Raw genomic sequence first — 27,184 nt, 5'->3', positions numbered from 1 at the left:
GGAACGTGCAGAATCAGCTAGGTTGGAAGCTTTGCTGTGATATCTGAAATCGCCTTCCACACGCTTCTTCTCGGTCTGTTGCAAGGGCGAGAAGACTGGTTCTAGTTGGTTATTTGTGCCACTTAAGAACCACCCCAGAAATTTTTGCTCACAGAACTACTGTGGTTCTGAAGGCTTGCTCAGCCTGTAAAAAATTCTGTCATTCATGGTACTGATTGTTGCAGTCTAAGTAATTGCAAATCGACATTTTGACTGAAACGCTGTGCTAGAACTACATCAGCGACTACAGCGAGCTGAGTGTAGACTTAAACTTAGTTTGGTGCTGTTGATAATGTTATGCATTAGGTGCATGAGAAACATTTTTTAGAGGCCCATACATGCCTACTGTGCCAACTGTGTTCATGTGGCTGTTCATCTCAGCCATGTTATGAACAGTGTTTTGTTGAGGCTAGAAAACATGCAAATTTATTAACTTGGCACTATATACACACTTTTATTAACTTGGCGGGCCACTATGTTTCTGTGAGCACTACTCGAGCGTTTTAACACTGTTGTAACGCCATCAGTATGTCAAGGTGTAACCACCTTTTGGCATAAATATCTTGAAAGTGATAGCAGGAAAGACTCAGTTTTCGTAGTATAACCCCAGTTTAAGCACGCAAACACAAGAGAAGCAGCACTGTGTTAGAAGACGCAGAAAAGCTTCTCGTAGCAGGTGTTTATTTAAGCATTCGAAGAAGTGGAAATAAAACAGAAAGCCTTCCTTATGATGATGGCTTACAACGAATACATGTCATGACACACTGCTCCAAACACCACCAAGGTAGCGACCTCCACACTGAGGTTCTTTTAAATTATCATGGTTGATGCTCCTGCAAAGGCATCGAGTTCCTACATATGTAGAAAGGACGGCACACTCTTGGCACCAGTACGTCACTCACCTGTACTCATTAGTGTCTGCACCTGTTTGTGCTCCAATGGTAATTAATGCCTTAATGTAATGCCTTTGGGCGTTTAAGGTGACAATAAATGAAACGAAATGAATCCTCAGAATTTTGCATATCCTTACCAAAGGAAAGAGCAAGAAAAACAGTAACTTTGAACTCGCTTTTCTTGAGAAATGCATGTGTATCGGTTGAAAAAAGGAAGAACCTTGTGACATGGTCTATGAATTTTAAACGTTTGTCTGGTAAGGTAATTAGGCACTGCTGATAAATTACTTTAAGGTTTTTCCACTGACAGATAGTATCGTTCAGTATTTGAGACCGTTTCAGTTCAAAATTTACTTTCTGTCAAAAAAAAAACGATGCTGTTTTGAGATCCCACTTGGCAATTTAATCCCGCATTCCATGCGGCCATTCATACATGAGCACTTTCACATCAGCCAGCAATAGCTCGCTCGGCTTCCCAAATGCACAGATTTGAGAGAAACACGTAAACACTGCTACTCGCCACCGCAGAACTCAATTGCATGGTTTTCTCGCATGATACTCGATAACGATGAGGCAGGTGCAACGTTTTTAATGGGGCAATATTCTGCGGGTTTTCACGAAACGAAGAGTGACCATTCTCACCACCTATGCTCCATACGCCATGCTTTGGATCAGCACACTGTACATCAACTGGGTGTCTCAAAAGGTGCTTTCATTAGCAGAGTCTCTGCTTTGCAGAGTGCGATGCTCAAGTATTTACAAAACTAGGATAACTGAAAACAAGTATACAGCCATTAATTTTTTTTTCGGAAAGGTACGATAGGGGTATCTTTACTACTTACTCAAACCAGTTCCAACAAGCAGTCAAAACAATTAGTTTGATCTAGTAGAAGTTTCAAAGTGTTGAAGACAACACAGCACATGGTAAGCGCCAACCTTCTGCGCGTCGAAGGCATGACTCTGCCTTTCCAAAGAAAAGAATGCTTTCTTCTCCAGCAAGGAACTGTTCTGCTCCTTTATGCCCCCAGCCACCGCAGGTCTGTAGGTGGACTTTAAAATTACTGGCCAGCAATGCTCGAGCTCCCTATTGTGTGTTACTGTTATTATTGTGTGTAAGCATCACCTATGCCAAAGCTGGTGTCAACCTAACTAGCTTTTGGTTAGGAGTGCATTACATTTCATGTGCTTGCTGACATTTGCACGACACAATGTTAACAAAAACAAAAGAAAGGTCAAACAAGTTGCAGCCTCCATAAGTGAAGGTTCGATATCTTAGGTTGTTTAACATTGTGTTCGGCAAAACAGACAGGTGACTACAATGCTACCTAGCTCCGTAGCACACTCCTGTAATACCATTTTCTCAGAGCTAAATTTCAGGTTTAACACAGGCTATAAGCTACACCAAAGTGAATGGTTCTGGATTGTTTTATCAGCAGCGGTGGTTTCTGAGATGGCACATACACCTGGCATCAGAATAAGTCGGAGCACACTAGTGGTTGCAAAAATGCATCGGCATGCCATCTTGTGTTGCTCTTCTGGTGTCAAGACGTTGCAGTGCGCACGCACATTTTTGCATGCTTGCTAACGTGACATTTTCCTCGGTTGCCGGGGAGCAAAGCGATTACGCGCAGCATTTGAAGCTAGGAGTCGCTTTCCTTTATAGCTTTGTTACGTGGTGTTTCTCTAGATAGCCTGTAATCTTATTTCTTTGCTTTTATTCGTGGCTTTAATGAGACTCTTCCCTGCTCTGCAGCCAGAAAAGGAACACTTTGAGAGAATGACAACAAAAATGTCGGGCCAATCACAATCCTCCAGAGAAACTGGCTTTCGCCTAGCAAGCAACAAAATTGCAACGCAACAATGCGACACACGAGCAGTGACGAGCTATTGAACGTTAACTAAAAAATCTCACGACACAGTGTTTTGTCTAATCACGGCAAAGCAAGCAGTGCATGCTGGGCTTTGGTGAACCGCACGCACAATGAGAGGATAGAGAAGCAGACTCCCTAGCGTGAAACACAGTACATAGTCAACCTTTACACTGCAAGCAACAAATAGGAACAGACGCAAATAAACAACATGAATGGTGGGAACTGAAAGCGCAAATTGGACACGGACAAAGAAAGGGGACAACAAGACAAAGCGCTTTTTGTCCGTGTCCAATTTGCGCTTTCAGTTCCCATTATGCATCACCAACAGGCCCAAACCATGACCCTTTTGTACATGAATGGGCACAGTGGCATCTCGACAGCAGAAGCTCAACATCAGCTGGCACGACAATGTGATCTGTCATCTACTCCTGTGCCCAGGCTTATTTTGCCACCCGTTGTACATGCAGGCAGGCGCCTTTCCCTCCTGCTTGCGACATCTCTGGCCACACTGGCACACACCCACCTCTACAAATGACAGACAAAGACAGAAGAAACAGGATGAGCGCTTCTTTGTCCCTCGTCTGCGCATGCTGTTAGTAGCCTTGAACCAATACCAACTCGCCCAGTTGTCCGTTCTGTCATTTTACCAAGCCTCGACACCACTTTCGAATTGATGTGACCAAACATCAGCGCTGTCCTGCTCAAAAATGCGTGTCGACTTGTTTCGTTATGAAAAGAAACACAATAAATTAACCATTTTTACAGCTCTCGACTAGAGGGAAAAAGAAAAAAGTGCAGTGATGAGTGTCTCCCAATCATCTCAAGCAGAGAGGAGAGACTTGTGTAGAATCTCGTACACCATGCGTTTACGGAAGTAGGGCATGTGCTGCTGCCCAAATGCCACGGGTGCATCCCGTGACAGACACTCTGAGTACTGGCACATGAAGACGCCACAGTCGCTGGTGTTCTCTTGTTGCGGCAGGTCTTCGGCGATGCCCAGGGTCCAGTCGTCCCAGGACATCGCTGTGGCCTTCTTCCCCTGGCTCTCGTCTCCGAGGTAGTCTTGAAGCTGGAACAAGTACTGCCACTTGTCGCCCTTGGAGACGAGGCTGTCGTAGTAGACGATGGACCTCTTCCGGAAGTCGACAGTGGCCAAGCACCAGTGCAGGGTGCAGTGGAGAGGCACCAGCAGAATGTCGAACGAGAAGAGGTCCACGGAGCGCGTCCAACGCTTCACCGCCGTGTAGCCGCTGGCAGCTAGCTTCGGGTAGAAGAAGGTGTTGAAGGCGTAGACACGCGGCCAGCCACTCTCCCTGGCATCTTCAGTCGCCGAGCGTTCCATGATCAAGTTGAGGTAGAAGTTGATCACGTCGTCATTGAGCCAGTTGCCGTTGTTGAGGGTGCCCATGTCAGATCGGGTGATGTTCAGCCGGAAACCCGAGGACAAGACTTCGCCGGCGGGTTCGGGCTGAAGAACGGCGGACACTTCCGCCAGCATAGGAGGAGTCAGCTCAAGTGGGACGAAGCCTCGGCGGTCCGCGTCGCTTACGCCAGGTTTCCTCTTGGGAACGCGCTCCTTTTCAACTATCCGGAGCAGCTTCTCGAGCGCCTTGAACCACTTGGGCGAACCTCTGTTCAGTATGGTCTCGTTGAGATAGAAGGCGTCGTTGGTGCTGGCGCGTTCCATACTTTGCCTGCATTCGTCCGACTCACTAAAACGCTTTGCACTGCCCTTCTGCGTCTTGGCGAACACTTCGAGCAATAGTTTGTAGTACAAGAGCTTCTTCGCAGCGCCTGGGAGGCGTTCCTTGGGCAGCAGGGCACCGCGGGTTCTACGATGCGATTGGTTGCGTCGACCACGGCTGGAAGCGTTGTTAGTCATGACCGTACAGACGAGGCCTCCAGCAGCATTGCGTCGATAATCTGGTTTGAAGAAGGCTTCCGTTCGGGAACGTACTTGCACACTTGACATCCACTGCTTCCAGTCGCAATGCTCGTTGCTGTCGAAGTCGCCCATCTTTCTTCTGCCAGGAATGGAAGCGTTCACTCGCTGCGTTCCTTCGGGTGCAGAAGATCGTGGCGAACTATCATTGGCCGCGCCTGGGCGCAGAAAAAGCACGCGGTTCTTCATCCCTTGCTCGTGCACAGTGCACGTTCTGTGAGCGAAGCGCGCGCCGGGCTCCAACCGCGGTTACGCTGCAGCGTCTCGGGTTCGCTGTAAATAGCTTCTGCGGCGTCTCCTTGGTGATACTCATAATGACGATGATGCTGTTATTTTTTGTATTGCATTGGGAGAAAAAACGTTAATTATTCTAGCTGATTTTAGATTGGAAAACGTTTGTTGAGCATAAAAGTGGGTGAAAATTTAAAAGTAAAACAAGTAGGAAAACTTGCGTGGCGGGAAATCCAAATGGAAATTTAAGCGCAAAAATTCGACAGACACAGAAAGACCAGACGAGACAAGCGCTTGTCCCGTCTGGTCTTTCTGTGTCTTTGTCGAATTTTTGCGCTCAAATTTCCACTTGTAAACATGAACCAACTACCCAACAACAAGTTCTATTAAGGGAAATCCAAACGTGGAGCAAGAAGCACCGCTTCTGCACGGGATAAAAAATTTAAATTGAGATGTTGACTTCGGTGCATCGGTGGTTGTGGATTTTACCCAGAGTTACTCAATATAGATATATTTCACCGGGCGGCACCAGGTTCATTGCATCAACACTTCCGCTATGGTCCAATTTCTAGGGACCCTACTTCCGCCATGCTATGGCAGTTGCGTATAATCGGCTAATAACCACATCCAGGATTTTTTTCTTCGCAAATGAATGCCGGAAACGAACTCAGGAAAATTAGAGTCCATAACTAATGGCCCTCAATCGGGTATTTCAGAACATGTTGCTTATTTCAACGTAAATTTATGTTCAGGCTGCGATTGCTGCGATGGTGTGCGTTAATCGCACAGGTATCACAAACTGTTTCCATCGCAAGAGCCGAATGGTAAATGGCACCTGCAAACAAGACATTGTTTGCATAAAAATGGAACGTTATGGGAAGGCCATGGCGCAACGTGTTTGTCATGCCTGCTAGCCATTTTATACGAACATTCCACCGACATGCGCTACAACCATAGAGTTAATACTGTTACTACAATATTGTAGCCCTACAATTCTGTCCGGATATCAATAGAGAGGGAATCGCAAAATCATGAACCCCTCCATCTAACAACGGCGATGGTTGAACGCCGTTCTTCTTGTGACGGATTCTTTGGTTGTCTTCTGAGCTTAGACAGGGTTTTGACCATGTCGAACATTTAAAGAAAAAAAAATAAAATAAATGGAGCAATCGGATAGATGCCGGCTTCATAACCCGAAGGAATTAGGTTGGATTCCGACCGCGTCAAGAGTTTTTTGCTTTCACTTCACCCGCGATCATTCATCATCATAGTCATAGAAAGTTGCCGTTCCTGCGGCGCTTTTACGCGTTACAGAAGCCATCAGGCCAAACATTATTCTTTTTATATAAAAATGGAACGTTATGGGAAGGCGATGCCGCAAGCTGTCTGTCATGCCAGCTAGCCCTTTTATACGAACATTCCACCCACGTGAATCACTAAAATATTTACGCACTACCTCTGTCCACATAGCAATAATAAAATTATGTATAAATACTGGGAGTACATGTCAGGCACTGATAAACACCAGCTTGATTCCCAAGCAGGGATGTTTTTCTTTCTCATTTTTTCACAATTCTCACAGCATTTTGTCTCAATTTCTAGTATCCGATGGCAACAATCCGAAGCCCCGTAGCCCCTCAGCACACTACCTTCATGAAAAGGTTATGGGATGACAAATAAAATGATTTTAAAATAAAAGCACATCGTGCTTTTAAATAAAGGCGTGGCAGAATTCCGCTCACCGTGTTAGGTATGGAAATCAGCAGTAAGATAATATTGCATTTTTAAGGTAAAAGCCTTAGGTGCCACATCCTGCTAAAAACCGCTGTTGCTGCTGTTGTTGTTGTTGTGGTTGTCCAGTCAAGAAAATGACCGCCAATGCAAAGAGTAAATAAAAAGTTGCAGACACCTACGTTTACAGCTTCAGATGTACGACGCGATAGCGTTTATTCGACGTCGGGACTGCATTTGGAGCGCAGTTGGCGCATGTACCCTCTAAGCTTTACAAGCACTGAAGCTTATGCGAATTTGAGTGGTATTGGCCGCAGTGGCCAAAGCCAGATATCATCCTGAGCCGGCCTCACCTCATTCGGCTCCCTGATCAAACTGCTGCCAAGACACCCCCCATTCCCCCCCCCCCCCCCCCCATTACGCCCATCAAACGCATTTTAACACCGAAGCTGTCTATGCCTAGTATCCAGCAGACCGTCTCCGACTACAAAGCGATATCCACAAGAATTACGCCGCAATCGTACCGCTACATTGCGGCGCCCACTGAAATCCCTGGAATAGTAAAACTGTCTGCCACACATTCAGCTTAAGGGCAAAATCATAAAAAAATAATAAAAAAATTGCACCATCTTCCCGTGGGGAACCCTGATGAGGATGCGAAGCATCATGGGGGTTCCATGTGGTTCCATTGTGTTGCCGTTATGTTGAGTGATCTGGTGTTTAGTATCGCCAGAGGGAATTCCACGTCCGGGTCCATACCGGTGGCAAAGGCACGCAAGTACTCTTGTGTTACGGTGAGTAGGCGGTGGTGCTCGAGGCGCCGAAACTCGCCCATCATGTTCTTGTCGATGTTGTCTCTGTGGTAGAATCGGGAGTCTCCGTCAGCTTTGGTGAGGTAAAGGTTGTTGACATTGGTGCACCGGCTGAGAGCAATGTACACGCCCTCCTCTTCGCAGCTTTGTCTTCTCGTTCTTCTTCTTCTTCGGCGGTTCCCCTACGGGAAGATGACGACGGTGGTTGAACGCGAAGCTATCTCGTGATGGATTCTTTGGTTGGCCAATCCCTAGGGGCATCCTGCCACAATCATCAGAGGCCCTGCGTACGGGGCTCGGACGCGGGACATCTCCCCGAGCAAGAGATGCTTCGCCTCTAAAAAACGTCCCAGGGCCTCCATATCTTGATTGAACACGCCTTATGCCCCTGAAGAGATGTCTTCTCAGCAATGAATTTTTGCTGAGGTCTGAAAACTACTTTATTGATTGGCCTTTAATTGTAAGCTGCAGCTTTTTCACATTGTGAGTGGTACAGTGAAAGACGGCAGTCGAAGGAGGGACTAAGGTTATAGAAAATGGATACCTCCTCTTTTATTAACATTATTACAAAATCAATTATATGACAATTGAACCGCCGGGGTGGCTCAGTGGCTATGGCGTTTTGCTGCTGAGCACAAGGACGCGAGTTATCACCCCGGGTGCGGCGGCCGCTTTTCTGATGGAGGCGAAAGGAAAAAACGCCCGTGTGTTCGAGATTTCGGCGGACGTTAAAGAACCCCAAGCGATCAAAAGTAACCGGGAGCCCTCTACTACGCCCCTCATCGCCTGTGCAGCGTCAGCCCGCTAAATCCTACAATCAATCAATATGACAATTAGTCGCTAAGACGGCTTCACTATTCCGCAAAATTTCATTTAGGCATAAAAATGACATACTTCACAGTGAAGTTCTAAATATCGTGGAATTCCTGCCTGCTGTAATACATGGGCTTCTACAGGGGGGAAACGGACAACCCATGTTTGTCTGCCGGAATGAAACTCCAGTCCGTCCAAGTTTCATTCATGTAATTAAGCAAGAAGTATGCTCAATCGCAAATTGAAAACAAACCTTTCTTGTTTCGTGCACTTCTTGGACTGCGCCCCAGTAAATGCCTATTGTCTCGGCACCACAGCTGGCTAATGTGACATTTTCGTCGGTTGCCGGGGGAGCAAGGCGATTGCGTGCAGCGTTTGAAGCTATAGGGGTCGCCTTCGTTATACCTTTGTCACGCGGTGTTTCTCTAGATAGTCTGCAATCTTTTTTTTTACTTTAGTCATGGCTTTAATAGGACTCTTCCCTGCTCTGCAGCCAGAAACGGAACACTGTTTTGAAAGGAGGACGACGAAAATGTTCTTCCAGCACCTCCTCAACTTCCTAGTTGTGACAGGACTAGTGCAGCGTTTGTAGCCGTCGCGCCTTGGACGAAACGAACGCTACATAGACTGTGCCCCACTCTCTTCCTTCCTTCCTTCCTCTTTCTATCTTCCTATCTTTTGAAACACCCCCTTCCCTTCCCTGGACTGGGTTGTATGAGGGTGAACTCCCCAACTGAGTTCTATGTCTATGTCTTTACATTGTTTACATGTCTGTACGTCCGTATTGTTGTCTGTATTCTTGTGTCTACACCATTGTTGTGGCTATACCATTGTTTTGACCTTCCCCTTATGTAACACCCCGCAAGGGCTCCCTGAGGGAAACCTCAACGTTGACGATGCTGCACAACTCAGCGGTTCTGCACGTAAAGTGAAAGTGTGCGGTACCCTTTTATTGTACAGTTTATTGTTGTTTTTGCTTGTTGGCCAATGTTAGGCCCTTCGCTGTTGTTCCTGCTGAAATTGTATGAATTCCCACCTGCTATGGTCTCGCCCGAGACTGGCAGTATTGAAAATAAATAAATAAAATAAAAACAATATCCCCAGCTCTTTTGTCTCCCCTTCTTTCTTAATAAATCACCACCACCACCTGATCACAATCCTCCAGAGAACCTTGCTCTCATCTAGAAAGGAAGAAAATTTAAGCAAAACAATGCGGCGCGTGACCAGCTATTCAACGGTAACAAAAACGCCTCCCGGCAGCGTGTTAGTGCACGGTGGGCTATGGTGAACTGCACGTGCAACTTGAGAACAGAGAAACGGGCCACCTAGTGCTAAAAACTCCATGTAAGCAGCCTTTTCGCTGCAAGCAACAAAAAAAAAAAAGTGCATGCGCACAGCGTTATCTCGACAGCCGAAGCTCAAAACTCAGCTGTCACGGCAATGCGTTGTACCACCTGCTTGTGTGACCTGGCTTTTTAGGCCGCCCAATGTACGTGCAGGCACCTTTCCTTCCTGCTTGCGACATCTGACCATACTGGCGCTCATTGCCTTTGAAAACGAGGGACGAAGAAAGAAAAAAAATTGCCCCCACCTCCCCGAAGGGAATCGTGAGGAAGTGCGAATGCATTTCTTGCGCCGAGAGTACACGGCGTAGTAATTGTGCCATCGCCTTGAGAGGCGCAGTACCGGCGAGGGGGAGCTGTCAGGCGAGGGGAGAGGCGCGCGCCGAGGGTGAGTGCAAACCTAACCCTTCCCTTCCCTTCACGATTCCCTTCGGGGAGGTGGGGGCAATCGGAGCCGGACCCAGCCGACTCCAGTCGATGCGCACGCCGCTAGCGACATACAACGGCGCATGCTCCAGGTGCTTCAACCACGCCAAGATGCTACCACGCTTTACTAGTCCGCGCCTGTACGTAGCCGGACTCACCAGCCTCCGCTTCACGTGCACGTCTATCGCAACGTCCTCGGGAACCAGCCGCGGAAGACACTCCACCACGCTCGGAACGTCGATGGGCACGTTCACGATCTGTCCCTTAATGCCGTACTGACCGTTGCCCCGAGTCAGCCGCCCGAGTCAGCAGCCATCTACCCCTGCCCCGGTTCAACGCTAGCCGAAGACTATGTGGACATCTCCTGCCAGCCCGCCTCAGATCCAGACAACGAAAACAACTCGCCCTCAAGCCCACCACTTCTAGCCCTCTCCCTGCTCTCCGCCTGGCCACGGAGAGCTACTTCCTGCGCGGGACACTCCCTGCCGCTATTTAAGCAGCCCCCCTCCCGGACCCACTTGGGGCACGCCACCGGACCGAGCGTGGTCATGACGCCGTTTTTGCTTGTGCAGGTTAGTTACCTACCTTGTGCAAGATGTGTATGTTCTAGCGACCGAATGTTAATCGCGGTGTCGTGCCCCACCGACACATTTTATGCCACTCGAAAACTGCTTTACCAATCTCTCAGTTCATTCTGTGTCAATGCTCACCTTACTCTTCTTTTACTTGCCCTTTCTGGGGATGTTGAACTGAACCCTGGCCCCGACAATGCAACTCCGATTTCTGTGACCCTTGAGTTTATTGCAAGCACCCTATCACGCCTTGAAATTTCGCAAAACACTGTTTTGTCTGAGCTAGCCATAATTCGTGCCGCTCAGTCCTCCATTGAAAACCAGGTTGGTCGCCTATTCACCCGCGTTGGCGAACTTGAAAAAATAGTCGAAGCTATTAAACCAAGTCCCCCGATATCTGACCCGAGTAGCAAACCTGAAATAATTAGACTCTCTTCACAATTAAATAACCTCGCGCAAAAATGCGACGACTCGGAAAATCGCCTTCGCAGGGATAACCTACTCTTTTTCGGTATTGAAGATGTACGCGACGAAGGTTGGGAAATATCGGAATCGCGGGTTATTTCTCTCTGTGCACAGAAACTTGACATTCCTATTATAAAAGAGGACATCGAACGAGCACACAGGCTCGGGCGTTTTCAGGATGGTAAGAACTGCCCAATCATTGTTAAGCTTGCGCGGTTTAAAGTTAAAGGTAGTATTCTGTCAGCCGGGGCAAAACTTAAAGGTTCACAAATTTCTATCCGTGAGGATATTTCATCGGGCGTTCGGCTTGCAAGAAAAAAGTTGTACGCGTATGCAAAACAAAGCGATTTCTCCAGTTTTAAGATGAGATTTGATAAGCTACAGATGAACGGAAAGCAGTTTTGTTACGATGCACAATCAGATTCAGTCTTGGAAGTTAAATCCTAGCCATCACAGCAGGCCTGCCCGACCCAACTTTCCCTTCCCCAGCAGCCGCTATTAACCCCAATTCATGCATCACCCAAACACACATTATCAGTCATTATGGCTAACGCCCGCAGCTACATGCCGAAAAAAGACACCGTGGTATCCATTCTCGATGACAACAACACAGACATGGCCATCTTCACTGAGTCTTGGTTATCTTCTGACATCAACGACACTGAGCTACTGCAAGCCAACTCCCCCTACACTGCTTTCCGACGCGACAGGAATGGACGAAAGGGTGGTGGTGTCCTTGTATTCACTAAAAGCAACATTCCTTCCTACCAGCTCCCCAACAACTGTGCCCACGAAATCCTTTGTGTGCACTTTTCCGTGCCGTCTCGCACATACGTACTGATATCTTGTTATCGCCCGCCAGATTCCGACTCTTCCTTCACCAATGAACTTCACTCTGTCCTCTTAGATATAACCTTTAAATTTCCCCGTGCCAGCTACATTCTTTGTGGGGATTTCAACTTTCCGGAAATAAACTGGGTCAATCTAACAGCATCATCGCGCCAGTCAAAAGACTTCCTTGACCTAGCACTAAACTTCAACCTTACGCAAACCGTAAATTTTCCAACCCGTGGCACAAACACTCTTGACCTGGTTTTGACTTCTCACCCCGAAAACATTGAGTCTTTATCTCCCGTAGACGGGCTGAGTGATCACAGTATTGTTCTATTTAATTTGAATATTTCCGCTCCAATTAGACAGCGTTCAATAAAATTAATTCGAGACTACAGTAAAGCTGACACTTCTAGAATTAACAGTGAACTTAACACCTTCTTTGAATATCTAAAAGAAACTGCTTATACAAGGTCTGTAGACGAAAACTGGTGTTTGTACAAGCAAAAACTACTCAGCCTAATTAGTAATTACGTACCCCTCGTTTGCATCCGTGGTGAAATGGGAAGGCCCTGGTACACAAATCTGTTAAAAAAACTAGCCCAAAAGAAAAAGCGCCTCTTCAAAGTGGCAAAAAAATCTGGTACTGCCCCGAAATGGAAGAACTACTTCAACTGCTTGCGAGAGTACAACCGCCTCTTGAAGCGCTCAAAGAAAAAATTCTTTCACCAGGACCTTCTTGATATCCTCCATGGTAATCCCAAAAAATTCTGGAAAATACTCACTCCCAACAGACATCAGTCGCATAACATCACCTTAACCAATCCTGATGGGTCACACGTCCCAGTCGCAAAACGCTCTGACGTCCTAAATTCCTATTTTTCTTCCGTTTTTACGTGTGAACCTTCGACCAACATTCCTGCCTTACCAAGATTGGACTTCAATGACATGCCTGCCATTGAAGTGACTGCTGAAGGTATCATGAACCTAATAAAGAAGCTTAAAATTTCTAGCTCCCCCGGACCTGACAACATACCAGTGAAAATACTAAAAGCTACCGACGTCATCTCCAGCCAGATCTTACAAATAATTTTTACCCAGTCCATACGCGAGGGTACTCTGCCGAAAGACTGGAAAATAAACAAAGTAGCCCCTGTTTTCAAGTCCGGCAAGCGCTCCGACCCAACCAATTATCGCCCGATCTCACTTACATGTATTGCCTGTAAACGTTTGGAACATATCATATATTCGCACATAGCTAACCACCTCGAAAGAAATTCTTTTTTCTTCAGCAATCAGCATGGCTTCCGTCCAGGCCTGTCATGTGAAACTCAACTTTTTGAATTCACCACAGACCTTCACCTAAACTTAGATTCTTCATTCCAGACAGACGTCATTTACTTAGATTTTTCAAAGGGCTTTGACTGTGTACCTCATAAACGACTAGTGTCCAAACTTTCGTGTCTTCATCTCGACCCGCTAATCCTATCATGGATCACCTGTTTCCTAAAAGATCGCGTTCAGTTCACTTGTGTTGGAGATCGCTGCTCAGAAACTACCAAAGTAATATCCGGGGTTCCTCAGGGATCAGTACTCGGTCCACTTCTTTTCCTTATATTTATAAACGACCTCCCAACTGGCATTTCATCTCCAATCCGTCTTTTTGCCGATGATTGTGTAATTTACCGCCGTGTCACAACCACCGACGACCAATTCGTCCTCCAAAAGGACTTAACCTTAATTGCCAAATGGTGCTCACGCTGGATGATGAGTCTAAATGTTAGTAAATGTAAGTTCATGCATGTGACCCGGAAGCGCTCCATAACTACATTCCCATACTGCTTAGGCACAGTTAATCTATCTGAGGTCCATAGCTACCGCTACCTTGGCGTTACCATCACTAACAAACTAAACTGGTCTAACCACATTCTAAAATTAACAGCCGATGCCTCGAAGTCCCTGAACTACCTTAGAAGATCGTTATACCTGTCCCCTCCATCGATCCGTAAAATAGCATATGAGACTTTCATCCGCACCAAACTGGAATATGCCTCCTCCATTTGGAACCCGCACCAAACGTACCTGGCTGATATACTAGAAGCTGTCCAAAACCGCGCTACCCGTTTCATCTCATCCAAATATGGCCACACTACCAGTGTCACCCACTTAAAAGCATCTGTCGGACTGCCACTCTTAGCATCAAGACGTAAAATCTCACTACTCTGCCTATTCCATAAATTGTATTATAACTTCCCTGACCTTCGTTCTACGCTTTTATTTCCACCCGTGCGCTCATCACATCGCCTCTTCAATTCTATGAGCATTCAGAGACTTCACGGTTCTACCAACGCTTTCAACAAATCTTTCCTTCCCGTAGCAATAGAACAATGGAACTCCCTACCAGAATCTGTCGTTGCCGAGCATAACCCTTCGAAATTCCGTGAGTTACTAAGCTCCTATATCCTTAATTAACCTACAATATTCTGTTTCTCGTTCTTTTTCTACGCGTAATTTTAGCGTCATTTCCAACTGCTTTTTCCTCTGGTTGCTTCTTTTCATGTCTGGAAAAACATAATTACTCCCCCTGCGTCCCGATGACGGCAAGGCTCCTTTTTCAGAGGTGACACGGCTTACATTGCAACGCCGCCTTGCAACCCCTCGCCGCTGCCGGCCTTCCACGAACACCGCCCTGCGGAACGCAGCTCGGGTGTTTACACAGACTGGGGAGTCTCTTGCGAGCCATTGCGGCTCCGTGGGGTTCGCTGTAAAGGCACTTCCTCCAGTTCGCCCCTTTTTCGAAGATGGCAGTTCCGGCAAGGTCAGCTTTTTGGTCTGCCGCCCCGCATTGTTCGGAGACGGGGGCTGCGTTCCTTGACCTGTCTGCGGTCGTCGTTCTTGCCCTGCCTTGTCCTCCCGGGAATATTTTGGGGTACTGAGCGCAAAGAGTGGGGAACTCTACTCCGAGTGCTTCGCCCATTGTTGCATGGTCCTTGGGGCAAGGGGATTAGCCGGCCCACTGACGCCAAAAGCTTGTGGCCGTGTGAGAGTACTCAGGCCGGCAGGCCGGCGCCCTTCTGGCTGCTCGTTCATAGGGCATTGGCACGCGTTTCAAATGCCATACGGTTGACGCCCTCAGTCAGTTCATTGCTCTTTCTAGCTTTTTTTTTTTTTTGCGGACTAAGGAAACTTTGACTTCTTGAAATTGCTCACCTCTCTCCCTCCCCCTTCTCTCTTTTCATTTCTTTTTTCATGCCTGTTCGTCTTCCCTTTCTTTACACGAATGTATGTCGGAATTGTTTATGTTTTATTGTCTTAATTCTTGCTATGTGTGTGCTATTGTTTTGCCCCCCCCCCCTTTTTATTCTTTTCATGCCTGTAGGTCTTCACTTTCTTTACACGAATGTATGTCGGAATTGTTCCTGTATCACTGTCTGTATTCTTGCTATGTGTGTACTATTATTTCGCCCCCCCCCCCTTATGTAATACCCCGCAAGGGGCCTTTAACGGTACAATAAATGATGATGATGAAGGGGAGGCGAGGCGAGATGAGGCGCTCTTCGACCGAGTTTAGATCGGGAAGGTGAGCGGGACCCCCACCTCCCCGGCGGACGATTCAGGCTCGCTTAAGAAGTGCATTCGCACTTATTCCTGGCCAATCTCCCACGTGGGTATGTGCCATGTCAGCGGCCAGGCAGCGCGCGCCCATCTCCCCCCGTTGCTAAGGAAGACGAAAAGCGCGCGCACCCGCAGCTGTTGCTATGCGGACGGCGGAAGGTTCGGGGTCGCTTTTAAATTGCATTCGCACTTAAAACAGAATGAACAGATCAACACGTTTGATGAGCTAGTGCATCAGCGTCGACAAGCCCGCCTCCAAAAACAAGCCCTTGACCCTGATTCCACCGCTCTTGCAGCGTACATGACCAGTTCACCAGCCCCACCACTATCAAACACCAATATACGGCCCCCATGGAAGTTCCACCAATTAACGGATACACGACCTGTTGCCCGTATTCATCCCCGGACAGTTGGTGCTCCGATTCCGCCTTCTATGGAGATTGGTAGCCCTTCGTCTACGCTGATGTTTGTCGACGCCAGTGCTTCTGATACCTTAGTTCATACGGCTCTACTCTGCCCGACTGTGGCTCCCGATCCAGTGACCTGCACTTACATAACAACGGAGAAGTGGCCATCAACGCAGGCAGAACTCCTTGCAGTGTGGGATGCTCTGCTACACACATCGTTGCTAATCCACCACGCTTCACCACAGTGTACAATTTACACTGATTCGTCGGCAGCTGTTCGAGAGCTTCGTAAAACTCTCACGTCCAACGAACTTCTGCTAGAAATCCAGGACATAATGGACACTTATCCATGTCGTGTGCGCGTGTCATGGCGCCAACGGAATAGCCACCCCGCAATGCAGGCTGCAGATGCCGGAACACACCCCGTGCGTGTGCACTATCCAGCTCCTCTTGCACCTTCGTCAAACGGTGTTCGCCTTGCCAGTACAAAAGAACGTCTACGGCGCACCGCGCGCGCTCTCATACCCCCGCGCGGTACAGATCTCCCTGGCGGGTTGTCTCGCCAAGATGAGGTCCTGCTCAGGCGTCTTCGCCTGGGAGTCGCCCTCACGCCAGCTGTAACGAGGTCCTGGCCTCCTCAATACCATGCCCCGTTCAACTCCACCTGCCCCTTTTGCCCCGCTTCAGTTGACCAGGCTACAGCAGAGCACCTGGTGTGGAGTTGCCCTGCTCTGCGAAGCCTACGGGATGTGCACATCGCCACCTGCGGCCCGCGCCCCGGACGTCCGCCAGACTTCATGGCGTGGATACAAGGACCACATCATGTCCCCCTACTCCGATTCCTTCGGGAATCCGGGGTGTATCTATACATTTAATTTCCCTTTATGCTGAATAGCAAACTTCCGCAATAAAAAAAAATCACGCCATATCCACGGAATGAATGATCATAAGTGGGGCGAAGCTCGAGAGGGGGAGATCATCGGTAACCGTAACTCTCCCGCGAAAGTTCGCCCATTACATTATTAAGAAAGACGTAAGACTGTGTGCGTACATTGTACAAATCAACTTTTATTTTCGGAGTCAATGCTCCCAGGCCCAGACCTGGTGAAAGACCCCGCGCCATCGAGGACTACCCCGCACCTCCACCACAATTTGTCACATAGGATGGGACACAACGGTAAAGAAAGAACTTTTATTTAGGGCGAACTTGTGCCCGAACAAGACGATGATGATGATGAGAAAACTTTATTTTGCCCAAATTGGGGCGGGAAGGGGACGAAAGGGAGCGTTCGACGGTCCTTCCCCTTCAGATGGCGGCCACGAACAAGACGAGAGGAAACGAGCAAAGGTCCTTGCGTCTCGTTCGATCTCCGAGAACGACTGCCTGCGTTCGTGGCGTGATCTCTTGCGTGATCTCCCCCTCGCAGTGCACGTGCGCTCGCGCCTCCGTTGGCGAACACAGACAAGCTCGCGCTCCCGGTGCCGAGTTTGCGCTGCCGGTTGCAGCCGGTTCTTGCGCGTGCAACGCGGCCCACTTTGCGACATCTCCGAAAGCATGCTGCGGTCACGTACCACGAGACACAAGGGATGTACAGACCCATGGCTTTAGGAGCTTCGCCCCTAAAAAAATCAATACTAACCTGCCTTGTTGACCAACTGTCATTTTACTGATGCTCGACATGCGTTCCGAATTGATGTGACCACACAAACGGTCTGTCCAGCGTAAAATTGTGCATCAATTTATTTCGTTCGATAAGGTAATACTATAAATTAGCCATTTCTAAACCTTTCTGCTCTACAGAAAAAGAAAAAAAAAAACAATACAGAAATAAGTGTCATCTGATCATCTCAAGCAGAAGGGAGAGTCTTGTGCAGAAATTCGTACACCATACGCTTAAGGAGTAGGGCATGTGCTGCTGCCCAAATGCCACGGTCGCTTGGAGAAGAGGCTGTCGTAGTAGACGATGGACCTTTTCCGGAAGTCGACAGCGGCCAAGCACCAGTGCAAGGTGCAGTGCAGAGGCACCAGCAGAATGTCGAACGAGAAGAGGTCCACGGAGCGCGTCCAACGCTTCACCGCAGTGTAGCCGCTGGCAGCTAGCTTCGGGTAGAAGAAGGTGTTGAAGGCGTAGACACGCGGCCAGCCACTCTCCCTGGCATCTTCAGTCGCCGAGCGTTCCATGATCAAGTTGAGGTAGAAGTTGATCACGTCGTCATTGAGCCAGTTGCCGTTGTTGAGGGTGCCCATGTCAGATCGGGTGATGTTCAGCCGGAAACCCGAGGACAAGACTTCGCCGGCGGGTTCGGGCTGAAGAACGGCGGACACTTCCGCCAGCATAGGAGGAGTCAGCTCAAGTGGGACGAAGCCTCGGCGGTCCGCGTCGCTTACGCCAGGTTTCCTCTTGGGAACGCGCTCCTTTTCAACTATCCGGAGCAGCTTCTCGAGCGCCTTGAACCACTTGGGCGAACCTCTGTTCAGTATGGTCTCGTTGAGATAGAAGGCGTCGTTGGTGCTGACGCGTTCCATACTTTGCCTGCATTCGTCCGACTCACCAAAACGCTTTGCACTGCCCTTCTGCGTCTTGGCGGACACTTCGAGCAATAGTTTGTAGTACAAGAGCTCCTTCGCAGCGCCTGGGAGGCGTTCCTTGGGAAGCAGGGCACCGCGGGTTCTACGATGCGATGGGTTGCGTCGACCACGGCTGGAAGCGTTGTCAGTCGTGACGGTACCGTCGAGTCCACTCGCGGCAATGCGCCGATAACCTGCTTTGAAGAAGGCTTCGGTTCGGGAACCTACTTGCGAACTCGACATCCACTGCTTCCAGTCGGAGTGCTCGTTCCTGTCGAAGTCGCCCTTCTCTCTTCTGGGAGGGATGGAAGCGTTCACTCGCAGCGTTCCTTCGGGTGCAGAAGATCGTGGCGAACTACCATTGGCCGCGCCTGGGTGCAGAAGCACGCGCTTCTTCATCCCTTGCTCGTGCACAGTGCACGTTCTGTGAGCGAAGCGTGCGCGGGACGCGAACCATGGTTATGCTACAGCTTCTTGTGTTCGCTGTAATTTCAGCTTCTGCGGCGTCTCCTTGGTGATACTGACGATGATGATGTCTTTCTTATTGCATTGGGAGTACACATGTTAATTATTCTGGCTAAAAAATTTAAATGTAAACAAATAGTCCCTTGAAAAAGTTTTATGTTATTGTCATTTTTCTGAATTCGGCTCGCCCACTGTACTGCTTTCATTTTTGGCGTACTCCGAGCCAGCAGAAAGAAAAGCTGGAAGCATGGGAAATCTAAACGCAGAACAAACCGTAAAATAAAAAAAAAATTCTGCAGAAATTTAGAGAATTATCTACTAATGCGTGGAATTCTTATGCCGCTTGTCTTGAGTGAGTTTGTTGCAGCCAATTTTTTGGTTTTTCCAAATCCTGTCCGACCTCTCCATTTTCGCTATTATAACCATTAGAAGTGAAGAATTCGCGAAATCTGCAGTATTGTGGAAATGCTGGGCGTTACACGGTTCGCCAGTTCCCGTAATTGTTTTATATTTTCTTATTGTTTAGTTTATCAAAATTTTGTTAAACCAATGATCTCTCTTTATGGTATTATAACGATTAGAGGTAAAGTGTTCCCGAACGCGTTTTTGTGGAAATGCAGGGTGTTATACACTTCGCCTTTTTTCGTAATTTTTGATATTTTTGTTATTTCTTAGTTTTTCAAAATTTTGGGCGACCTGTTATCTCCATTTACGGTATTAGAGCGATTACAGGTGGAACTTTCGCGAAATCTGTGTTATTGTGGAAATGCAGGGCGTTACACGGTTCGCCATTTTCCGCAATTGTTTTATATTTAATTTTTTTTTAGTTTTCCAAAATTTCGTTCAATTAGGTATCTCCATTTACGCTATTAAAACGACTACAGGTGGAAATATCGCTTAAATCTGCATTATTGTGGAAATGCAAGGTGTTACACGTTTCGGCAGTTTTCGTAATTATTTTTTGTATTTTTCGTATTAGTTTTTCAAGATTTCGTGCGACAAGTTATCTCCATTTGCGGTACTATAGCGATTGCAGGTGGAAGTTACGCGATATCTGCGTTTTTGTGGAAATGCAGGGCGTTACACGGTCCTGGGTGTAGGTAGGGGTACTCGGCAAAGAACGTTACGCAGTAACACGCGTGAAAGCATGTTATGAGAAGTCGATGGCGCACTACAACGTGTTTGTCATGCCCGCTAGCCCTTTTATACGAACATTCAACGGACGTACGTTACTACAATATTGTCGCACTACTTCTGTAATGATGGCAATAGAGAGGGAATAGAAAAATTATGCACCCCATGATCCGTCTAACAACGGTGATGGTTAAACGCCATTCTTCTCGTGTCATATTCTTTGGTTGTCGCCTGAGCTTGGACTGGGATTCGACCACGTCGAAATGGAACAATCAGATAGACGCCGGCTTCATATCGCAGGTTCGATTGCGGTCACGGCAAGAGTTTTTCCCTTTCACTTCACCCACGATCATTCATCATCATCGTCAGAGAAAGTTGGCTTACCTGCAGCGCTTGTTCGCGTCAGCGACGCTATCAGTGAGAACACTAAAGCTTTGTTTTAATAAACCGGTGTGTAAGTACTGGGAGTACATGTCGGGCACGTATAAACAATAGGTTGACGCCCAGCGATGTTTTTCTGATTTTTTCACAGTTTTCACATCATTTTGTCTGAATTTCTAGTATCCGATGGCAACAATTCGAGCCCCATGCAGCAACTCAGCATAATATATCCTCATCGTTGGTTACGGGACGGCAAACAAATGCTTTGGATAGAAAACACTTCGTGCTTTTAAATAAAAACCACGACGGAATTTTGCCCACGGTTACAGGAATGGTAATCAGGAGTAAAATAATATCGCATTTTAAAGGTGAAAGCCTTAAGTGCCGCATTCTGCGAAAAAGATTACCCCACCTTCCCGCGAGGGGGACCCTGTGGAGATGCGACGCATCTTGGGGGTTCACTTGGTGTTTCCGTTGGGTTGATTCTCTAATTGCGTGAAACGTACGAGGAACGCGTAGGATGTATTCTTTATTTAACACGCGGCGTAACGTTAACGATGACGGCCTTGTGGTCGCTGAAGTGTACGGGTAGTGGATGGTGAAGTAACGGGACCACCGTGCAATTTGCAGCGAAGATCAAGTCTATGTACGTGCCCCGTATCGTTGTTGGGGCACTAGCATGATCTCACGCGGCAGATTGCCAAACTCGGCAATAGCGAATTGTTAGGCTCCATTCAACGCATCGATGGAAATCGGAACGCCGGTGCTGGATCGACCGCGGCTATGACGCAACGTGGCGCGGCTATGACGCAACACAATCCAACACAATTCACTTTAATCCAATCCAATCCGAATCCAATCCAATCCAATCCAAGCCAGGCCAAGCCAAGCCAACCCAATCGAATCCAATCCAATGCCCCTCGCGAGAGAGTGTTTGCTATCGGAGAGGAGAGGGGGTGAGCGGCGGAGAGCGCAGCTCGCGCGGCGAGGAGAATGAGGGAGGGGTGTGGACGGACAACAACGCCGTATGGAGGGACAAGGCGAGTGAATGAGATGCAGTCACATCTAAAATCGCTGTTGTTGCTGCTGTTGTGGTTGTGGTTGCCCAGTCAAGACCGATGTAAAGAGCAAATAAAAAAAGTTGCAGACATCTACGTTTACGGCTTCAGATGTACGACGCGATAGCGTTTCTTCGATGTCGGGGCTGCATTTTGGAGCGGGGTTGCTACATTTACCCTGTACGCTTTCCAAGCACCGAAGGTCGGCGAATTTTAGCGAGATTAGCGCAGCGGTTTTCAATGACGTAGACACAGGAAGGACAGCTGACATCCAGGGCCGGCATTACCTCATTCAGCCGCCTATGCGATCTGGTGCCAAGAACCCCCCCCCCCCCCCCCCCCCGCCTTTTCCCAAACACACACGCACGCCCGTCAAACGCATTTTTACAGCCAAGCTCTCTATGGTTAGTATTCAGCAGACCGTCAGCGACCACAGATCGATGTAGATGAATTACCACGCAAGCGTAGCGCCACAATTCAACGCCCACTCAAATCCTTGGAATCTTAAAACTGTGCGCCACACCTACAGCACAAAAGAAAAATCTTAAAAAAATAATAAAAAAAACATCCTAGGGGTTCATATTTTGGTCGAACACCACTTATATCGCCCCTGAAGAGATGTCCTTTCAGCAATGAATTTGTGATTACAGCGGGAGTCGACTTTATTGGCCTTTATCTGTAAGCTGGCTTTTTCACATTGTGAGTTGTACAGGGAAGCCCGTCAGTCTACGGAAGTAGTATGATTACAGAAAACGGCTATAACGGCTCTTTCATTGAAACTATCACAATATCACTCATATGACAATAAGTCGCTAGGGCGACTCTATTATTACGCAAAATTTCATTTAGGTTTAAAATTACATACTTCCCAGTGAAGTTGTAAATATTGGGTAATTCCCGTGTGCTGTCAGTACATGAGCTTCTACAGGAGGGAAACGGACAGCCCGTGTTTGTCCACTGGAATGGAACTCCTGTCCGTCCACGTTTCAGTCATGTAATTAACCAAGAAGTAGGCTCAATCGCAAATTGCAAACAAACGTGTATTATTTCGTGCACTCCTTGGACTGCGCCCCCGGTAAAAGCGTATTGTGTCCGCAACACAGCTTGCTAACGTGACATTTTCCTCGGTTGCCGGAGAAGCAAGGCGATCGCGTGCAGCGTTTGAATATAGAAGTCGCCTTCTTTATAGCTTTGTTACGTGGTGTTTCTCTAGATAGTCTGTAATCTTTTTTTTTTTTCGCTTTTATTCATGGCTTTAATAAGATTCTTGCCTGCTCTGCAGCCAGAAAAGGAACACTATTTCGAGAGCATGATGACGAAAACTTGGGGCGTGATCACAATACTTCGGGTAAACTTACTCGCGTCAACAAGGAAGAAAATTGCAACACAACCATGCGACGCATGACCAGTGATAAGCTATTCAACGTTAACAAAAAAGGTTCCCGGCAGCGCGCTAGTGCATGCTGTGCTATGGTGAACTGTACGTGCAACTTGGGAACAGAGAAACGGCCCCGCTAGTGCGAAACACTGTATGTAGTCAGTGTTTTCGCGGCAAGCAACAAATAGAAACAGTCACGAATACAGAAGAATGTGCATGCGCACAGCGGCATCTCAACAGCAGAAGTTCAACCATAGCTGGCACAGCAGTTTGTTCTGCCACCTGCTTGTGTGCCCTGGCTCATTTTGCCACCCGTTGAACATGCAGGTACCTTTCCCTCCTGCTTGCGACACCTGGCCATAATGGCACACACCACCTCTACAAACGAGGGACAAAGACAGAAGAAGCAGGATGAGCGCTTCTTACTTTGACAATCGTCTGCGCATACTGTTAGTAGCCTTGAACCAATACCAACTCGCCCAGTTGTCCGTTCTGTCATTTTACCAAGCCTCGACACCACTTTCGAATTGATGTGACCAAACATCAGCGCTGTCCTGCTCAAAATTGCGTGCCGACTTATAACCATGAACCAATACTAACCCGCCCAGTTGTCCATTCTGTCATTTTACTTAGCCTCGATATCACTTCAGAATTAATGGGACCACACACCAGGGCTGTCCAGCTTAAAATTGCGTATCAATTTATTCCGTCAAGATAAGTAACACAATAAATTAACCGTCTTTACAACTCTCTGCTCGTGTGAAAAAATGAAAAAACCATACAGACATGAGCGTCCTCTGATCATCTCAAGCAGAGAGGAGAGCCTTGTGCAGAATCTCATACACCATACATTTGCGGAAGTAGGGCATGTGCTGCTGCCCAAATGCCACGGGTGCATCCCGTGACAGACACTCAGAGTACGGGCACATGAAGACGCCGCGGTCACTCGTGTTCTCTTGTTTCGGCAGGTCTTCGGCGTTACCCAGGGTCCAGTCGTCTCCTTCCATCGCTGTGGACTTCTTCCCCTGGCTCTCATCTCCGAGGTAGTCTTGAAGCTGGAACAAGTACTGCCACTTGTTGCCCTTGGAGACGAGGCTGTCGTAGTAGGCGATGGACCTCTTCCGGAAGTCGACAGCGGCCAAGCACCAGTGCAAGGTGCAGTGCAGCGGCACCAGCAGAATGTCGAACGAGAAGAGGTCCACGGAGTGCGTCCAACGTTTCACTGCCGCGTAGCCGCAGGCAGCTAGCTTCGGGCAGAAGAAGGTGTTGAAGGCGTAGACACGCGGCCAGCCATTCTCCCTGGCATCTTCAGTCGCCGAGCGTTCCATGATCAAGTTCAGGTAGAAGTTGATCACTTCGTCATTGAGCCAGTTGCCGTTATTGAGGGTGCTTATTTTAGATCGGGTGATGTTCAGTCGGAAACCCAAGGACAAGACTTCGCCTGCGGGTTCGGGCTGAAGAACGGCGGACACTTCCGCCAGCATAGGAGGAGTCAGCTCAAGTGGGACGAAGCCTCGGCGGTCCGCGTCGCTTTCGCCAGGTGTCCTTTTGAAAACGCACTCCTTTTCAACTATTCGGAGCAGCTCCTCGAGCGCCTTGAACCACTTGGGTGAACCTTTGTTCAGTATGGCCTCGTTGAGATCGAAGGCGTGGTTGGTGCCGAGGCGTTCCATACTTTGCCTGCATTCGCACGACTCTCGAGAACAGTTTGTACTGCACTTCTGCGTCTTGGCGAACACTTCGACCAATAGTTTGTCGTACAAGAATTTCTTCTCGGCGCTTGTGAGGCGTTCCTTGGGCAGCAGGGCACCGCGGGGTCTACGATGCGATTGGTTGCGTCGACCACGGCTGGAAACGTTGTCAGTCATGACGGTGCCGCGGAGGCCTTTGGCACCAATGCGTCGACAATCTGCTTTGAAGAAGGCTTCCGTTCGGTAATGTAGTTGCGAACTCCACATCCACTGCTTCCAGTCGGAATGCTCGTTCTTGTCGAAGTCTCGCCCTTCTCTCTTCGCCCAGGGATGGAAGCGTTCACTCGCTGGGTTCCTTCGGGTGCAGAAGATCGTGGCGAACTACCATTGGACGCCCGTTGGCGCGAAAAAATCACGCGGCTCTTCATCCCTTGCTCGTGCACAGTGCACGTTCTGTGAACGAAGCTTGCGCGGTGCGCCAGCCGTGCTTTGGCTACAGCGTCTTGGGTTCGCTGTAATTTCCTCTTCTGTGGCGTCTCCTTGGTGATCGTGATGATGATGATGATGATGTCTTTGTATGGCTTTTGGAGGACATATGCTAATTATTCTGGCTAACAACTAAATTAAAACAAATAGCTACTTGAAAAAGTTGTGCATTTTTGTCCTTCTTCCGAATGCGGATCCGCCGCTTGGCTACTTAGGCCAAATTTGGGCCTCTTCCAAGCCATGCAGGAAAGAAAAGCTGGGGACGCTGGAAATACAAACACGGAATCTAAACTTTGCAACTTACTAACTTACTAAATGGCACTCCTTCTGCTCGGGATCAAAGAGTGATATTGAGATATTGACTCCGGGGCAACGTTGACTGGGGACCCGCCGAGGTGGCTCAGTGGCTAAGGCGTTGCGCTGCTGAGCACGAGGTCACGGGTTCGGTTCCCGGCCGCGGCGGCCGCTTTTCTGATTATAGGCGAAAAGCAAAAACGCCCGTGTGTACGAGATTTCGGTGCACGTTAAAGAGCCCCAGGTGGTCAAAATTAATCCGGAGCCCTCCACTACGGCGCGCCTCATCGCCTGCGTTGTGTCGGCGCGTTAAACCCTACAATCATCAACGTTGACTGGGGATTGTACCGGGCGGCACCACGGACTAAATTGATTGCATCGACATTTTCGCCGTCCTATCATAATTCCTTTTAATGGATCAATAAATGCACCCCGTTTTTTTCGCTTTGTAAATGAACACCGAAAAGCGAATTTAGAAAAATTTGGGTTCATTATCGATGGTGCCCAATCGGGTCGTTGAGAATAAATTTTTCGTTGCCTATTTCGGTGTAATTTATGTTCGCGCTACGTTGGTGTGCGCTAATTGCACAGGTAGCACTTACTGTTTCCATCGCATGAGTTCTTATGGGCCTAAGCAGTGGTATACATGCAATAAATAAGCAATAGCTCGGTATTCTGGCTGTCACTGAGCCGAATAGGAAATGGCTCCTGCAAGCACGATTATTATTTTTGAAAAATAAAAATGGTTTAGCTCAGTAATACAAACCCACATGATGGAATGTTGTGGGAAGCCGATGGCGCACTACTAAGTGTTTGTATTGCCCGCTAGACCTTCTATACGAACATTCCACCGACGTGCGTTACTACAATATTGTCGCACTACTTATGTTCTTGTAGAAATATGAAGTGAATCGAATAAACCCATATTTTGTTTATATACAGGGTGTCTAACCGGAACCAAACCGAACCGAAAACCGGAACTGAACCGGTATTTTCGCCGGACCTGAACCCGAACCCGAACCGTTATTTTTTGAGCACGCTGAACCTGAACCGGAACTGAACCGAAAAATAAATAACGGTTACCGGTTCATGCCGAAACGGTTCGACCCTCCGTTGTTTTTTTTTTTTTTTTTGCGATAGAATGCCCGTTGGCATAAAAATAACTTATTTACAAATATACATGGGCACCCGTCTCTCGAAGGAAGTCAAGAAGGGAGCGGTGGTCAAGAAGGGATACGATGAGCTTTCCGGGAGCTCATCGTATCTAAAAACACAAACTACAGCTTTTATACACTGCGAGGCAGCTGCTTCTCTCACTATTCAGTCCGCCATGACGCTTTCAGTTTCGTTTTCGAAAAAGATTGGTGCGCAATTAGCGAAGTCAATAACCTACGACGGTGAGACCCCGATCTTCTGCAAGCAATATACCCGGCAGGAAGCAGCTAAAGTCTCTTCACTAGAAGCGGCAAAAGGAACAAGATGTCGCAATGTCGTAATGTTTAAGCGTATGCTACCATGCCATAAGGGAAAGAAAGGCTCAGTCGCAGAGGGGTAGAACCGTGGGTTCTGGAACGAACGCCCCGGCTTCGAGCCCCAGAAATGCTATTTTATCCAAGACACCTTGATTTTCTTTATTGTAAAATGTTCTGTCAACTCAATTCTGTGCAGTTTTTCAGTAAAGAAAAGTGGTTTGTTATCTTTTAGGTCGGTTTAGAAGTGGGACGTGGCAGATCAATA

At 48.0% G+C, this 27,184-nt stretch overlaps 3 protein-coding genes across 3 annotated transcripts; all 3 read right to left on the bottom strand.

Annotated features, from left to right (window-relative positions):
• Positions 1-1,312: 1,312 nt before the first annotated feature.
• On the bottom strand, positions 1,313-5,029 carry LOC144146896 (sentrin-specific protease 1-like). The gene has a single exon (XM_077678854.1). It carries the CDS (start codon positions 4,932-4,934, stop codon positions 3,624-3,626), a length of 1,311 nt encoding a protein of 436 aa, XP_077534980.1. The 5' UTR covers positions 4,935-5,029; the 3' UTR covers positions 1,313-3,623.
• A 12,841-nt stretch (positions 5,030-17,870) lies between these two features.
• LOC144146500 (uncharacterized) lies at positions 17,871-18,959 on the bottom strand. The gene has a single exon (XM_077678445.1). The coding sequence runs from the start codon at positions 18,957-18,959 to the stop codon at positions 17,886-17,888; it is 1,074 nt and encodes a 357-aa protein (XP_077534571.1). The 3' UTR covers positions 17,871-17,885.
• Positions 18,960-23,782: 4,823 nt separating this feature from the next.
• On the bottom strand, positions 23,783-24,844 carry LOC144146499 (sentrin-specific protease 1-like). Its single transcript, XM_077678444.1, has one exon. It carries the CDS (start codon positions 24,842-24,844, stop codon positions 23,783-23,785), a length of 1,062 nt encoding a protein of 353 aa, XP_077534570.1.
• Between the last annotated feature and the right edge of the window lie 2,340 nt (positions 24,845-27,184).

This window comes from Haemaphysalis longicornis, unplaced genomic scaffold (genome assembly GCF_048455015.1).
Source record: "Haemaphysalis longicornis isolate Haplotype H1 unplaced genomic scaffold, Haemaphysalis longicornis Haplotype H1 scaffold_7, whole genome shotgun sequence".
Classification (NCBI taxonomy): domain Eukaryota; kingdom Metazoa; phylum Arthropoda; class Arachnida; order Ixodida; family Ixodidae; genus Haemaphysalis; species Haemaphysalis longicornis.
The sequence above is the reverse complement of the archived record's forward strand: the minus strand, read 5'-3'. Positions and strand labels throughout refer to the sequence as shown.